Source organism: Phialemonium atrogriseum (genome assembly GCF_030411735.1).
Source record: "Phialemonium atrogriseum strain 8032-3 unplaced genomic scaffold QBC33scaffold_21, whole genome shotgun sequence".
NCBI classification, from domain to species: domain Eukaryota; kingdom Fungi; phylum Ascomycota; class Sordariomycetes; order Cephalothecales; family Cephalothecaceae; genus Phialemonium; species Phialemonium atrogriseum.
In genome coordinates this window covers 62,966-78,622 of record NW_026848158.1, presented here as the reverse complement: position 1 = coordinate 78,622, position 15,657 = coordinate 62,966, and the positions used below count along the sequence as shown (strand labels likewise).

The 15,657-nt window shown below is 51.9% G+C and overlaps 7 protein-coding genes across 7 annotated transcripts; 5 read left to right on the top strand and 2 right to left on the bottom strand.

The window, feature by feature from the left end:
* QBC33DRAFT_621556 (uncharacterized protein) lies at nucleotides 1-2,063 on the top strand. Its single transcript, XM_060432810.1, has 8 exons — nucleotides 1-674; nucleotides 732-775; nucleotides 844-971; nucleotides 1,026-1,144; nucleotides 1,203-1,260; nucleotides 1,311-1,385; nucleotides 1,440-1,565; nucleotides 1,624-2,063. The coding sequence occupies exons 1-8, from the start codon at nucleotides 105-107 to the stop codon at nucleotides 1,911-1,913; spliced, it is 1,410 nt and encodes a 469-aa protein (XP_060281138.1). The 5' UTR covers nucleotides 1-104; the 3' UTR covers nucleotides 1,914-2,063.
* Nucleotides 2,064-2,765: 702 nt separating this feature from the next.
* On the top strand, nucleotides 2,766-5,381 carry QBC33DRAFT_177691 (major facilitator superfamily domain-containing protein). Its single transcript, XM_060422410.1, has 13 exons — nucleotides 2,766-3,130; nucleotides 3,227-3,335; nucleotides 3,396-3,508; nucleotides 3,573-3,591; nucleotides 3,652-3,708; nucleotides 3,766-3,820; nucleotides 3,876-3,964; nucleotides 4,021-4,097; nucleotides 4,155-4,342; nucleotides 4,393-4,494; nucleotides 4,549-4,622; nucleotides 4,699-4,768; nucleotides 4,832-5,381. The coding sequence occupies exons 1-13, from the start codon at nucleotides 2,895-2,897 to the stop codon at nucleotides 5,233-5,235; spliced, it is 1,593 nt and encodes a 530-aa protein (XP_060281137.1). The 5' UTR covers nucleotides 2,766-2,894; the 3' UTR covers nucleotides 5,236-5,381.
* Nucleotides 5,382-5,602: 221 nt separating this feature from the next.
* QBC33DRAFT_456115 (fungal-specific transcription factor domain-containing protein) lies at nucleotides 5,603-8,048 on the top strand (the record flags this gene model as incomplete). Its single annotated transcript, XM_060424796.1, has 7 exons — nucleotides 5,603-5,713; nucleotides 5,783-5,831; nucleotides 5,944-6,524; nucleotides 6,585-6,635; nucleotides 6,705-6,829; nucleotides 6,901-7,105; nucleotides 7,173-8,048. The coding sequence occupies 7 exons, from the start codon at nucleotides 5,603-5,605 to the stop codon at nucleotides 8,046-8,048; spliced, it is 1,998 nt and encodes a 665-aa protein (XP_060281136.1).
* Nucleotides 8,049-8,475: 427 nt separating this feature from the next.
* On the bottom strand, nucleotides 8,476-8,979 carry QBC33DRAFT_571914 (uncharacterized protein; the record flags this gene model as incomplete). The annotated part of the gene is made up of 2 exons (XM_060430633.1): nucleotides 8,835-8,979; nucleotides 8,476-8,678 (listed from the first exon to the last, which is right to left on the bottom strand). The coding sequence occupies exons 1-2, from the start codon at nucleotides 8,848-8,850 to the stop codon at nucleotides 8,476-8,478; spliced, it is 219 nt and encodes a 72-aa protein (XP_060281135.1). The 5' UTR covers nucleotides 8,851-8,979.
* A 350-nt stretch (nucleotides 8,980-9,329) lies between these two features.
* On the top strand, nucleotides 9,330-11,701 carry QBC33DRAFT_593655 (FAD dependent oxidoreductase; the record flags this gene model as incomplete). Its single annotated transcript, XM_060431752.1, has 13 exons — nucleotides 9,330-9,541; nucleotides 9,630-9,861; nucleotides 9,944-10,081; nucleotides 10,155-10,329; nucleotides 10,395-10,560; nucleotides 10,615-10,684; nucleotides 10,758-10,795; nucleotides 10,877-11,012; nucleotides 11,073-11,105; nucleotides 11,165-11,223; nucleotides 11,288-11,324; nucleotides 11,389-11,533; nucleotides 11,605-11,701. 13 exons carry the CDS (start codon nucleotides 9,330-9,332, stop codon nucleotides 11,655-11,657), a joined length of 1,494 nt encoding a protein of 497 aa, XP_060281134.1. The 3' UTR covers nucleotides 11,658-11,701.
* A 55-nt stretch (nucleotides 11,702-11,756) lies between these two features.
* Nucleotides 11,757-12,265, top strand: QBC33DRAFT_561203 (uncharacterized protein; the record flags this gene model as incomplete). Its single annotated transcript, XM_060430117.1, has 2 exons — nucleotides 11,757-11,851; nucleotides 12,013-12,265. 2 exons carry the CDS (start codon nucleotides 11,757-11,759, stop codon nucleotides 12,263-12,265), a joined length of 348 nt encoding a protein of 115 aa, XP_060281133.1.
* A 572-nt stretch (nucleotides 12,266-12,837) lies between these two features.
* On the bottom strand, nucleotides 12,838-14,730 carry QBC33DRAFT_496176 (beta-lactamase/transpeptidase-like protein). The gene is made up of 3 exons (XM_060425568.1): nucleotides 14,360-14,730; nucleotides 13,321-14,294; nucleotides 12,838-13,261 (listed from the first exon to the last, which is right to left on the bottom strand). The coding sequence occupies exons 1-3, from the start codon at nucleotides 14,442-14,444 to the stop codon at nucleotides 13,112-13,114; spliced, it is 1,209 nt and encodes a 402-aa protein (XP_060281132.1). The 5' UTR covers nucleotides 14,445-14,730; the 3' UTR covers nucleotides 12,838-13,111.
* Between the last annotated feature and the right edge of the window lie 927 nt (nucleotides 14,731-15,657).

Sequence of the window (15,657 nt, the reverse complement as noted above, 5' to 3'; positions counted from 1 at the left end):
GACCTCGTTTCCGTGTGTTCCATGAAGTGCATGGTGACACTAGCGCATCTGTTCCGTCGGCCGTGGCCATGATAAGATGCACCATTTAACCCGATCAGTCGAAGATGGAAAAACTTGGCAGAACCTTCAAATGTATCTCAACTCTTCACACCTTTCTTTTCGTCCACATACTTTCGAAAGCAAATGCCATGACAAATACCTCGAACCTGCGAGTTGCGATTGTGGGAGCTGGCTTGGCAGGGGGTGCAGCCGCTTTACACCTTGCTCGTATACCGGGAGTCGACATCACCGTATACGAACGCTCAGACGAACCTCGGCAAACAGGAGCCTGGATAGGCGTGACGCGGACTGGGCAGAGGATTGTCGAGGAAATTTGCGGTAAAGGTGTTCTCGAAGGTATCTCGCACCATCGAACTACCAGAGCACTAGTCAAAGATCGTCTTGGTAACCTCGTCCGAGATTCGAGTCACGAGGAAGACGAAAGGCGATGGTCTTCGGCGACTGTCAGGCAGGATCTCCATCGTATCCTCATCGAGCGCATCCCAAAGTCGAAGATCCTTGGTGGGAAACGCGTGAAGGGATATCGATCATATCCTGATCGGGTGGTGGTTGATTTCTGGGACGCGACATCTGCGGAGTGCGACCTTCTGGTTGTTGCTGATGGTATCAATTCGGTCAGTAATTAGCCTGAGCTGATATGTATCGAGGACGACACTGACGAATTCGATTAGAGAATCCGAAGACAGATGCGACCCAATGACAAGGTCACCTTCACGTGAGACTCGTTTTAACCTGTGTAAACAAACTGGTCGGAAATGCTAATAATCAATTAACGAATCCAAGTGGAGCATTGGAATACATGAAGGTTTACGATCGGGCTACCTTGGAAAAGCTGGTACCAAACCTTCCTACCCAGTTCACTATGTGGGCGGATGTCGGCGGGAGGGCGCTCGTTTGGATGGGAGACGTCGGTGAGTAACATCCCGCACATACGATGGCCGATTCACAGGCTGAGCTTTGTTTAGGTTGCGGAAGATTCTCTCTCATTATCGTCGTCCCGGAGCCCAAAGATAAGGGGAATAGCCTCAAATGGGCAGAAGAGGCAGGGAAGGATCGAGTCAATCATTTGATCGATTTCTTCAAGGTCAGTCTCCCTTCCCAGACCGCTGATTCCTGAGAATTCTGAGCTGACAAAAACCAAGGACTGGGATCCCTTAATCAACAACATCCTGCACCAAACCGGCGATATCCTATTGTTCCGTACGTATTCATGTCCCTGTAGATGCAACGGCGGCTGATGATGATCATAGCTATCTGCCGAGGTACATTCCTTGAGCACCTGACTGACGGAGAGAGGACTGTCTTTATTGGTGATGCTGCCCATCGTGAGTAGTATCCCCTGGTCTCCTCTCAGGGGGCTATCAGCTGACCCTCAATAGCGACCGGTGGCGCGTATGGAGCTGGCAGTAGCTTCGCTTTAGCAGACGGCAAGGCTCTAGGTATGGCGATCGAGTATATTTCGCAGAGGCACCAAATAAAGGACCGTCTCTCGATCCAAAAGATCTGTCAGTTGAATCACATATAACCCACTGTCGGCAGCAGCTACTGACGTTATTGGTTCAGTGTACCTATACGACGAAACCCGTCGTCATTTCTGCCAGAAAGTCTTCGAGCAGCTGGCCCGAGAGATGTCGGGGGGAGAGGAAGAGGATACGACTTGGCTGGCAGCGCATGACCCACAAGATGAGTTCCCAGACGCAGTGGCCAGACTGCAAGCACTCGAGGCGAAACAGGTCTTGTGGTCATTGAAGGCAATGATAGAGGCAGATCGGGTCGCGAACCGACAGAAGACGGAAAGGCTGGCTCAAATTTTCGCCACTCGTGGTGATCATCTGATTTCGTCGCCCGTCTAGGTTTGCTTCACATATTGGACTTTCCGTCTTTGTAGACTTGTGTATCTCTTGCATGGCATGCACTTTCGATTCTGGTAGAAGCAGATTAGATATCTAATTAAGTCATCTAAGGCGAGCTTGATCTAGCAGATTCGGGCAGGGCCTAATTACTAGTCTGGCATGCTCATTGTGGGGATCGCAAATCCATTTTGCGAATACCGAGTCGTGACTCCTGTGTCTATCCGCAGACCCGTCTTCCATATCTCTCTCTCTCACACAATCCTGATAACTAGCCACATCCGTTCTCGCAACTAGGGCCAGTGTCTTCAACCAATGAAGAGAATGTCTAAATAATCTAGCTCCACGCTACATCGCACAGAGGCCCACACAGGTACTAGTCAGCGATAAGAAACGACCCCCTCACGCCCCTCTTCGAGATCCTCCCCCCTTTTATCTTCCTAATTTACACACTCATATGCAGTCACTGCTCTGCTGAGTGAGTGAGATAATATTGGCCAGAGAATGCATTGCATTAAAGACAAGTTTGGCTTGATGTGTAAAAAGCCTCTCTCGAATGCATTGGCCCACCAATTGTGTCGCAATCCGGGCGCGCACTGATAACGTGCGACCACTAACTTCCCTTGGACCCGTTCCTGGTCTGCTTCCCCCTTTTCTATCAGCCGACGATCGGAAACATCACGGAAAGGGAGAAGTTTCCGTTTCTGATTAATTAAGGTTAACATTTCCCGAAAGAGGAATCTTTGACGAAGGGATCAGAGGGCTTGAGGGCCAAGAAGGGCAGCCGGTAACGGCTCGGTTCGGTTCGGTAGACATTCCGCCCGCTAGACATCGACGGCGGGGGGCTTGGCTTCGTTATCTCAATTAACTACACCTACTTATCGTTGTTGTCGACAATCCCTATATATGTGAGCCACGACGAGCCCCAGGAATGTGTACGCTCACTCGGATCGAACCCCCTTCACGAGAAACTCGCTTGTCGCCATGAATCGTTCGCACACCGACCCTCCGCAGATGGGAATCAGCCCCATCGAACCAGTCACTTCTCCGCAGGTCATGGGAGACGAGAAGGCTCCAATCGATGGTCACATCGACCAGAACACGGGCGTCATCGTCGCTAAGAAGTCCGGGGCCGAACGAAAGCACGTCGCTAGGCTCGACGCTATCTTCATGGTCTACGCTGCTGTCGCTCAGGTCTTGAAATATCTTGATCAGCAGAAGTGCGTTGCCCTTGCTTTATCCCGCTCTTTCTCCCTCCTGTTCCTCGTGAACAAGGTGTTCTCCATCATAGCAAGAGCCGCGCTAAAGTCTTGAAGTATTCAAAATGCCTACGTCAGTGGTATGAAGGAGGATCTGCACCTCCTTGGCAACGAGTATAACTATTTCATCACGTCGTTCAACGTCGGCTACGCTTTGTTCCTTATCGTAAGTAGCCGATCTACATCCCGACAGCAGAGATGGAGCGAGCCCCTCTGACCTCGATAGCCATCGCAAATCATCATTACTCGGGTCAGACCGTCTTGGTGGCTTTCCGGGCTCGAGTTTTGCTGGGGCGTACTTACCATCGGGTTATGCTTCGTGAAGAACGCCAAGCAGGTGTAAGTCGAGCCGGGTCTAATTACCACGCAACGCGCGGTGTGATATCTGCTGACACACTCTCAGGTATGCGCTCCGAGCATTTGTAAGCTTCCAAGTTGACTTGTGGATCGGTTGGGACGACAACTGACCGCGTTGCTTTTAGATTGGTGCCTTTGAGGCTTCGTGTTATCCCGGTGCTCTGACACTTTTGATGTCCTGGGTGAGCCTCACGCCCCTTGTTGCTCTCGGCAAGAGCTACCATTGACCCCGTATGCAGTATACTCCCCGAGAAATCGCTTTCCGGATTGGTATTTATACAAGTTGCCAATTCTGTAAGTGGAACATCATCGCCTCTGGCATTCTACACCTGCTTATCGCCCTTATTAGTTGGAGCCATGCTGTCGGGCGCCCTCCAAGCTTCCATCTCTGCTACTATGCACAACCGAGGTGGACTCTCTGGTTGGAGGTGGATGTTTGTGAGTCAGCCTCAGCCCATCAAACATGGGAAGCACACCGACACTGACCCAATCAGCTTATTGATGGACTCATGACCGTCATCTGGGCCGTGCTCGGTCTTTTCTTCATCCCCGACTACCCCAATAAACCAAAGTAAGTCTCCATACACATAGCCTGGCTACTAATTAATAATATGTGCTGACTTCCCAGTCCGTGGGCTCGATTCTGGCTAACTCCGCACCACGTCCAAATGGCCCAAGAGCGAATGCACCGCTTCTGTCGGGCTAGCAACAAGCATTTCACTTTCGCCACCGTTAAGCGAACAGTGGCACTACCGGTGTTCTGGATGTTCATCATCTTCTACCCGGCCTGCGTTATCGGGAACCAGGCCTACAATTGTGAGAATCCACTCCCCTGCGATCAAATACTTGAGGCGCTGATGGATCAGACTTTGGACTGTACCTTAAGTCCCTGGTGGACGCCAATGGAGAGAAAGTGTGGAGCACGAGCGCCGTCAACTCGATTCCCATCGGTGGCTTAGCTATTGGAGGTGAGTATTATCTGCTTCGTCGCCGTCAGAATTCATCCTGATTATCGATAATAGTTGCCACGACCTGGATATTCCCGGCTTTGTCCGATTACTTCCAGACCCGATGGCTTATAATGCTTCCTGAGCTGGTATGTCTCCTTTCTGATCGATCATCTGCGACTCTTGACAGCAGCAAATGTACCCGAGCTGACAATAGCTGGTCAGCTTTGGTGCCTCCTCCCCGCGACCATCCTCACCATTTGGCATGTCCCAGAGAATGTCAGGTATTTCGCATGTGAGTTAATTATTACCTCGATCGAAACAGTCAACGTCAGGATATATGCTGACCTCTCCTTAGGGTTCGCCACATACCTTACCATGTCCCTCCCGGGAGTCATCCTCGCTTGGCTCTCCGACTTGACCCCTCACGATGCTGAGGCTAGATCTTTCTGCATCGGATTCGGAATCGCCTTCTTCTACGCCGTTGGCGCTTGGTCCAACATCCTCGTCTGGCCCGCCTCAACCGCACCTCGCTTCCCTACTGCTTGGCCCACCACTATTGGTCTGATCGTTATGGCCATCTGCTTGTTGCTCTTCTTCCGCTACGTGGAGCTCAAGTGGATCCGGCCACAAAACACTCGAATTGCGGAGGAGAAGGCTCGAGAGGAGGCACACGCGCAGGCATTGGGTGCACGTGGGATGGAGGAGGGGAGAACCGAAGGAGGGAAAACCGACGAGTTCGTTCAAGTGAAGGATGTTTGATTGAGGTGTACCTTGGCGACAAACAGGTCTGAAACGTTGGAATTCTTCGCGCATTGCAGTTGGTGGCGAAAGTCTCGGGACTTAATTTTTAATTACTTGGCTGTAAATTCTAACAGATGGTAACATCATGGATACTTCAATTCATCAATGCACACAACCCTGCCCGACTAGGAGCCTGGCTGCGGCGACTCCTGTCCTTGTTAGCAATCTTGTCAGGTTGTTGGCCAGTGACCTCCAAAACCCTGCTCCTCGCAATGAGAGGTTAAAGTGGAGCCTGGGTAAGGGCGACAATATATATAGGTAGTGCGGGTGAGATTTATTACCCCGCACGTATGGATGAACATGATCGTTCACCTCTCCATTAACCATGCTGCAGAATCACCGCAACCAAATATCTCGGAGAGAAGCTCCCCAACGTATACGTGTTGGTCGAAGAACACAAGTCGCCTGCATCAACTGTAAGGAGAGGAAACTCAAGGTAACCATCCTCTTTTGGAGAGACGAGAGCGTTCACATGGGAATTCTTTCCGCTAATTGATCAACATAGTGTGACGACCGTGTCCTAGCCTGTTCAAATTGTTGTCGTAATGGTATCCGTAAGTTTGGGATTTTCTTCTTTCTATTTTATCAAAATGCACTTTACCCTTCTAGAAGGATCTCGTCAATCTCGTCATCACTAACGACTAACGCTGTGGTGTAATTAATTAGCCTGCGTTGTGGAGGATCCGGTAACGAAGAAACACCAACCGCGGAACTACCTGGAAACCCTGGAACAACGAGTCATCTTTCTCGAGGGACTCTTGCAGCGGACTCAGCCGGATGGGGATACCTCTGTTGCTTCGACCCTGACCCCCGCCGTCGAAGACGGGGATGGCAGTGAACTGTCGATCTCCAATCCCCCGCAAGCGGCGGATGACGTGGACGATTTGGCTTCAAAGGTGGGCATGTTGGGCCTCAACGCATTTGGGTCAGATCCGCATTACCTGGGCTCGTCATCAACGTTTGCCTTCTCCCGCCTGGTCAGCTCGTATCTCCGCCAGACGATTCCTCCGGGGCCGGCCATTGGGCTGGGTCTTTCCGAGGAGCATGCACCATCACCATCACCGTGTCTTTTACCGGATTATGACACAGGGATGAAGCTCAGCAATGCCTACTTCCAGAACATCCACCCACAGTATTCATTCTTACACGAACCGACCTTCAGATCCTGGGAAGCGAAGCTACTCTGGCCGCTGGGAGCCCTAGATTCATTCAGCTTGGAACCAATTCCCTCCTTCTTTTTGTACATCGTATGTCCCGCCCCTTGTCGGATGGCCCACTCTATAGCGATGGCTAAATATTGATTCTAGGTATATGCCGTCGGTGCACTCCTTTTGCCTGACTGTGCATCTTTATCTCAGGTAATTATGCCAAGTCAACCGTCAACACCGTGACCCCGGAGCCATGTGCTGACAGAAAACTGTTCTCAGCAACTATACCTCTCGGCACAGATATATGTTGACCACGTGCTATCACTCGAGAGCCTGGAGTCAATACAGGCAATACTATGCTATGCAATGTATTCTCTTCGATCTCTGACCGGCCCGTCAATCTGGTAAATAACTAATTATACCTATATTTCCCATGTTAATTATCAGAAGAATTCTCAACTTAAGCTTGGAATAGGAAACTTTCGGGAATGGCACTACGTCAGTGTATCGAGCTTGGCTACCACCGCAGTGTTAAGCGATTCAGCACAAAGGCAAAAGCAGATCCTCTCCAGCTCGAGCTGCGAAAGAGGGTATTTTGGTGTACCTACGGGCTAGACTGCGCGGCTGCCATCCATCTAGGGCGTCCTTTGGGCCTAGCTCTGCATGACGTTGATGCTGAAGTACGGAGACCCAAACCCCTGGCAAAAGAGGACACGAACCCGGAACTAACCAGGTTCGACATTGTAGCTCCCGCTGGATATAAACGATTCCTCCCTTTCCGAAGATAGCATGTCTGGGCCACTAGGATCACTACACACTTCTTCTAGTGATCCAGCGACAAGCATGTCTAATGCAATCCATGTCATCCGCCTCCGATGCCTGTGGGCTCGCATACACACCTCTCTCTACTCAGACACGGCCTCTTGCAACCCGGACCACCACAACTACAGTATCCGCGTTGACCGACTCCGTGTCGAGCTAGATGACTGGCTGGCTTCGGCGCCACCCATACGGCCTCGTCAAGGGGTAGCCCTCTCCATCTTTGCGACCAGAGACTGGGTCGAACTCAACTATAACTACTGCATTCTACTCATCTACCGGGGCCAACTGATCAAGTATAAAGGCGTTGCGAATGCGGTGCTCATGGAGTGCCTGCGGGCCGCGAAGGGCATTTGCCACGGCTACCGGCACTTGTACATAGGCAAGCCGGTGAACTTTACCTGGGGTGCGCTCCACTGTCTGTTCACGGCCGGCCTGACGTATCTGCACTGCATCTGGACAATGCTACCCGCTGTCCGCGTTACGGTTCGATACGATGAAATAAGCAACACGTGTACGGACTGCACAATGGTCTTGGTCGTCATGGCTGAACGCTGGAAGGATGTGGCGCCGTACCGGGACATGTTCGAAGCGCTAGCCAGCCGTACGATGGCCATGGTGGTGGGAAATAGCCACGAGCAGTGGACATTGCCGGTCCCCTCCACCCCCACTCTCGCCCTAGACCCTGACGACTTGGCCAGGTGGACGGCTGCCATTGCGGATTCCGGCATGTCGGATGGCATTGATGAGCTTCTCAGTGGTCTAATGGGATGCGAAACATCCCCGGAAGAGACAAGTATATGATGGGGCAATACCAGGTCGGAATATATTGAACGTGGTTGTGAGAATGCGATGAATTGAGATAGAGCGCGATGAAGCACCAGGCTGCGAAGAAGATGAACGCACCCCAGTTGTCGATTGACGCGAGGAGCGACGGCGTGCCTTACCCCATTGCGTAAATGAATAGCCAGTGGAACGTCTGGCCCAGGGCGCTGCCAAATGAGTGGTGGCGGTTGGCCAAAGCTCACCCCCAAAGACATAGGGAAAAACAAAGAGACCTTTGGGTTTAAAAGATGGATGGATGTGTGACACCACGTAGCTCTGTGAGGACTGCGACGGCATCCTCGTGTCGGTCGACCATCATGAGCCACCTGGGCGACTCGCAGATCCAGAAGCTCACGACGACGCAGAACAGCATAAAGATGCATGGCGCGAAGAAGACGACCTGATACTACAGCTTGTCGGCAGCGAGGTGGAGATAGACACCGTAGACGCAGAAGGTGGAGCAGACCAGCGCCAGAATCATAGCAACGCCGAACCATGCAGCCAGGAGGCCTCGAATCTCGGTCGGGGCAATCTCGACAATGGACATGGGCCCCGTCACCGTGAAGGCGCCGATGCCGAGGCCAGTGATAATGCGCGACGCATACAGGGCTGCCAAGCCGGGAGAGAGGGGGGTTGGGGGTTGGTGGAGCTACTTGCGGGGGCAGCAGATGTGGCGTAAATGATGGCGGAAAGCATCAAGTGACGGTTGCAGATGAGCTGACGAGGGGAATTCCGGATGGTCGCTACCGACGAGTTGAGAAAAACCTGCTTTGATCGCCATCTTGTCGGGGCGTTCGTCCAGCTCTTCTCTGATGTTCGTCCAGCTCTCTCAATGCCACTTTTCGGGCATTTCAAACAATGGACGGCCGCAACCCCAGGCTTCAAGCTCGACACCTGAGATTAATCCATGGTAAGGAGTACTGTCGTCGGTAAATGCTGATCTCCCCCATGGGGGGCCGTTTCGGGTGGACCCAGGGGGCCTTCTGTTTTGGGCTTGGCACGATCTCGGGAGAATACGAGCTGCCAATCGAATGTGCAGCCACATACCAGGTCCGTGGGTCGCGGTGGGTCGCCGCCGGCATCGCCCGGAGCACCAATCAGAACCCCTCTTGGTATCTGTACCCATATGTACCGATATAGGTAGGGGTAACCCTTTCTCATGGGGTTTTCATGGGATACTTAAGTACGCCTCCCTTGGCGACGCTGGGCAACGTCTCATCTGCATCACCACATCAACATTGGCGCCAGACAGACATCGACATGGTCTCCTCCGATTCCAATATCATCATCTTAGGTGCGGGCGTATTTGGCCTGAGCACCGCGTTGTGGCTCGCCCGCCATGGATACAAAAACGTCACTGTCTTCGACCGGTGTGCCTTTGACAAGAATCACTACAACCCATCAAACGGCTGCGATGGGGCCTCGGCGGACATCAACAAGATCTTCCGCATGGCATACGGTGACAAGCAACAGTAGGCGATTCTATTCTATCCGAGACCCCGCCCTACCCTGCCGCATCCGCTGACTACTAATGACCGCGTGTCGCTCGCACCTATCCAGATATCAATCACTTGCCATCGAGGCTAGGGACATGTGGCTCTCGTGGAACCAAGCAATCAGGAGTGCCAAAACCTCACATCTCCCTGCAGGCCCCGCTCCCGAGGATCAGCTGCTCTACATCTGCGGCTGCTACTTCGCCGCAGAGGGCCCTACCTTGAGGGACTACTACGAGGATAGCTTGCTCACGATGGAGAAGACGGCACCCGACTTCCGCAAGATGCAATTCATCAAGGTAGGCGTGGGCCCCCTTATTAACTACGCTAGTCATCCCAACGTCATCATAACTAATTGAGTCAACGAACTACCAATTACAGGGCAATGCTCAAGACGAAGAACGTCTCAGGAAGATCGGCCCCAGCTGGGTCGACAAGTTTCACGTCGTCGACAAGATTAACAATGGCAATATCAATGGGTTCCTTGATATCAATGCTGGAATTACCATTGCCGACAAAGTGCGCCATTCAACCCAAGATCTCTGTCTTTGATATATCTACCGAATACTGACAAGCAGGGCCACACCCCCAGGCCTGTGTTTACGCGCGATTCTTGTGTGAACAGGCCGGCGTGAAGTTCGTCCTCGGAGAGCCCCAGGGCAAGGTTGATACCTTGATCGTCGAACAGCGAGGACTAAAGAAGAAGGTTACTGGCATCCAGACTTGTGATGGCCAGAGCCACTTCGCCGATTTTGTAATAGTCGCTTGTGGGTATACCGGGATTTCTGCCTCTCGCTATCCTTCTCTCCAAATACTGACATTGCGTGTATAGGTGGTAGCTGGACTGCGTCCATCATCCCCGAGACCCATCGTACTGTCGAAGCTACGGCTGGCACTGTCATGTTCATCGACATCCCGAAGGAGAGGCAAGATCTGTGGAAGAAGTTCCACCCTGACAACTACCCAGTGTGGTCTTACCGCAAGGGAGAGGGTGACGAGTACGCGAACCGTTGCCACAGAGTGACATTTCCAACTGCTGATGTTTCTTCTAGCTACTACCAGGGAGGCAGCTTCCCCATCACGAAGGAGGGCCGACTCAAGTTTGGCTTCCGTGGCCGAAAGGTACGTGTGATATTTGCCATGTCCATGTTACCCGAACAACCCAATTCGACTCACGCCTGTTGGCTGATTTTAGTTCACGAATTTCGAGGATCACCCAACCGCACCAAACACGTAAGTCCCAAGTCCAATGGAGTTCCATGGGGAGTGGCCTGACTCCGTCGTGATGCACACTTACCAATAATTATACCCCAGCCGTATCTCGACCCCTCGGACCAAGTACAGCAAGAATCCCATCAATTCAGTGCCTCTCTACGGTCTCACACAAGTGAAAGAGGTCATTGCCCAGGCACTTCCAGAACTGGTGGAGTTTGGATTCACAGACAGCAGGGTATGCTCACCCTTGCTCAACACGACAGAGGGATACATGCATGCTCACACTGGATTAAAGTTGTGCTGGTACACGGATAGCGTCGACAACGACGTAAGTACCTCTCACTACTTCCAGAACGTCACCCACACGCATATCGCTGACTTGCGTAGTTCGTCATTGACTATGTCCCTGGCTATGATGACACGCTCTTCATCTGTACAGGAGGCTCGTGAGTAATCTTAGCTCACTCGTTTTTCTAAGAAAGGACCGTAAACTCACACTGTACTCAACAGCGGTCATGCCTTCAAGTTCCTCCCTATCCTTGGCAGGGTAAGTGGCTGCGCCCCCAGTGGTTACGTGGCAATCCCGAGTTTGGCTAAGCGATTACACGCAGCATGTCAAAAATCAGCTCGAGCGCATTCCCGACCAGTTCACCCGCTTGTGGACGTGGCGCGTTGCCGATGAGGGTAAAGACAATAACGGGCTGTCCGAAGGGGAAATGGGCCCTAGGGAGATGTCCAAGCATGAGATGGCCTCCCGTAAGTTGACCACACAGTAGCTGTATACGGCAGCTCAAGGAAATTGACTTTTAACTAACTAACAAACGTAGCCTCTGATTTTGCATTTAAGCAGGCTAGACTAAAGTCAACAGCCTCGTCATAAAGGGGCGATGCTGTGCAGGGCTACATGGTAAACTCAGTTGGGACTCGCTGTTAGATCAACTGTAAATGGTTTTACATCTCCAACGTCATTCATTTCGAGATGGGCTCCGCCATCTGCGTCTCTGGCGTGGCGGGACTCTCAGTAGAAGTTATGACTCTTATCGCCGTTACAACAACCATGCACGAGCGTCCGTTGTAAGTATCTGAAACTCCCCTAACTTGGGAATTGTGCTTGGCCCAATTATTAGAGGAGCTTTTGCCGAGTTTCTCGGTCAGGGAGACACAGACATTCTCCATCAACCTCTTCATCGGCGCGGTCTGCTCTCTGGTCTACCTCTACCTCTTTCTGCCCCTAGCAAAGACCCTCGCCCCGGCGTCCCGTTCGAGGATCGCCTTGCTGAGATGAAATATGTCGGAATCATTTTGCAAATGGCCGCCCTGGTGGCCTTCGTCTTGGCTATTAACTGTGGCGGTGTCGTATACGCCTGGGATTCGGGCGCCGCCATCGGGCTCTTTGTTTGTTTAAGTCAGCTCTTCATCCTCCTGGAGATCCACTTCCCGTCAGGCGCGAAGTACGCCTGGTACCCGAACTGCGACCCCTGGCAGTAGTAGCCTCCCTCGGCACCGGGTAAAACCCCTCTCCGATGTCAATATTCTGGCAGAGAACGGGATTTGCGGCGACGCAGAGTAGTCAGGAGGGTGAACCAGGGCATTTATGCTTTGTCCGTCTGGAATATGAAGGCATATTGGTATCCGCACCACTATGCTCTGAGATGAGAGCTATTACAGCGTCCTGCAATGTGTGAAGGGCTCCCATTATCATGCCACATGCGAACACTCTCAGTTTTTTACGTGCCATTTCTTCCACGCCTGTCATAGATACATTAGCCGGCCTTGCCTACCCCCACAATTGAAGTGGTAATTAGCTAGCAAGGACGCCGACAGACCCACGAACAATCCTGGAAGCAGAGAACGGATGGAACCCTATTGCAAGGGTTATGACGCAGTATATACAGGCCACGCATGCAAATCCGGTGAGAGTGGCGGAGAACGGCGTTGCGCTTTGAATTGCATATAATTAATACAGAAGTGATGGGCTGATGGTCTAGGCCCAGCTATTTGAGTACGAATCGGTAAATGTTCCGTTTCTCGCCTAAAGTTGCGACAAACACCTGTCGTGTGATTAATTAAAGATCAACAGCCTGGACTGGTACTTTGTATCAACTTCAAACTATCGTAGTTTAAGCTGATTCCAGACTGCCGATCCTCCCTCGCCTCCCGCTCGTGCTTTAGATCTGCGGAATTACTGTCTCCCAACATTGGGACTGCAGCCATCTCATCCAAACGAAGACCCCTTTTCTTCTCCTCCTCGATATCAGTTCGAACAAGACCAACTGCCGTTGAAAATAGTCGTCCCTTGCCTCCCATTTTGTCTTCGACGAGACTTCAGGCTTCCTAAACTCCCTTTTCTCGGTTCATAGCTTGGTTGAACTTGACGTAAACCTCCTCTTGAAAGGCTTTCATTAGGGGAACCACAACCTTGTCCTTTGCAGGGAGTATTTGGGTTGAAAAAGCACCGCAGATGCCTGACTTGCGGTCGATCCACTAATTAGAAGTGTTCATGTTAGCTGTGTCTACCACTTGATAAGCGGAGAAGGCCATACCCAAACAGTATGCAGCAAGCCAGTCCACAGCAGTGTGCCCGGTCTCAAACACTGGTGACCCTCTCCAGTTACCATGACACCTCCAATGGTCCACTCGTATTCGTCCTTGACGAGAAGACCCTGGCAGATCCACCGCTGTAAACTCAGACACTGCCGCATGGGAATCCTCTCAGTGTATGACAGTTGGCGTGTAAACATCATGGCCGCCGTGTGAGTCTTGAGCAGTTTCTCGTCGTCTGTCAGCAGGGAGTATACGATGGCGACAAGATCCTCTATGGTAGCATAGACACCCTCCCCACCTAGGCAGTCCTTTCCGATTGGCAGGGGCTGACTCTGCCCGGGGATAAACTCCAGCTTGCCCGTCCACGCATTTCTGTGCGAGGTGGTAGCTGTCCGAGACGATATCTCTGGATCCCTGTCGGGGAAGAAGGTGAGGCTGGTGAGCCCAAGGGGTCGACATATGTGCTCCTTGACCCATTCTTCCAAAGTCATTCCGCTGACCGCTTCGAGGACCTTCCCGGCCCACGTTATGCCAGATCCGTAAGTCCATCCCTCGCCTGGCTCGTGCAGGAGAGGGTAGTTGAACCGTTCCTCGACACAATCTCCCTGGGCGATAGACTGTCTGTTCCACCACCGCCATCTCCAGAGCGGATGGATGTCGAGGAAATCGTATCCGGCTCCCACGGTCTGGGTCAATAGCCCGCGCAAGGTAATAGCCTTACGACGCGGCTTCATTTTCGGCCTGCCGTACCAGGTAAACCCGCAGAGAATATCCTGGCTTGCCAAGACGGGGACGTGGGCCGACACATCGTCGTCTAATTTCAGCAGTCCCAGATCCACGGCCTGGAGCGCGGCGACGGTTGTGATTAGTTTTGACGCAGAGGCGAGCGCGAACACGGTGTCCAGTCGCACGGGCTCCTCGTTGCCCGGTTCCAGAGATCTGTTACCAACAGTTCTGGAGTACTGGAATGCTCCTTGGGTTGTGTTAGCCGTGGTACCTTGGGTAGAGAATCACAGGGTGACACCAAGATGTAAATACCGGTCTTATCCTTGGCTAGCATGGCAAAGCCTGGAGCGTCGCCATCTTGCACGAGTTTCTGGATCAAATCGTCGAAGGTCGCCATGTTTGATCAACTAATTGGTTCGAGAACGTCCGAGAGAAGAAATGGGTTCTGAGATGTCGACAATTATCACCTGTGAAGGGGTTTGTCATGGAGCCCGTAATTAATTCACAATCTAGTTTGCCTTCCCCCGGTTGGATTCCCAGCCAAGAATTGCCGCTCGAGCTCCACCTCGGGGCATTCCATTTGTGCAGGTGGCCCGGGTGTCCCGGCATAGGCCGTCATTTTTCTGGGAGCCTGATGTGCGGAGTAAATGCGAGAGATAAAACATATAAAGGGTTTGCTTGTGTTTCCGCTTTGGCACTAGGTCAGATGTGCGGGGAGCCGCTGCGGTAGTTTATATTAAAGTTCCAGACCCTTTTACCGTGAGTGTGGGGATCAAAAAGTTGTAAGCTAGTTACGTTTTGGACTCGGAACGTCGGCAATTCTGCAGGACATGGCAATTTCTGGCTGGATTCAGATATACACCAAGGATGACCAGCGGAGATTTAACAGCCGGTGCCTGCCTGACAACTGATGGTGAAAGATGGGCAGGTATTTGCGCTATTTGATCTAGTCCTACAGCTGCCACTGGCAGATCCCGTCGTGACGACATTTCCGGACTCTGTATGCCTGTCGATATTAGGCTGCTATCAATGTCGATAGTCGGACATTCTGGATCAACCCTCCCCCTGTTGTCCCTGCAAGTGATGTCAAAGATGATTCCACCCTAACCTCTAAACGCGAGTTACACTCTTCAAACTTCTGCTGTGTTTGCTTTCCCATTCTCCTGGGGAGAAACCTACCATGATTGGATCGTTTATGGCTACGCGTAATTTTGTTGAATTTAGGCAAGACTGTCCTCTTGGCGGCCCGGCGAATATTTTATGAACCATCTCAGCCGCTTAGCCCCTCAACTATTACCCTGTAATTACCTCCTCAAACATTCTGCAGGCTGGTCTTCGAGTTGCTAGATCTTCCCCTATGCTCAACTGACTCCCTTGACCCATAATTAGTCAAAGACTACCTAACGGATTTGGACGATACTTGTAATTCTCTCTCTTTCGATCTTTCTCCTCACAACCCTCAGTCGCTGCGAAGATAATCCATTATCAAACCTACGACCCAACAATATAACGGATCTGATCCAGTATCTGTATCGGTGGACAGGATTGTCCGCCTCTCCATACGTTCCAGACAGAAGAGAGGATACTAGCCTATCCTTGCCTAGGTATTA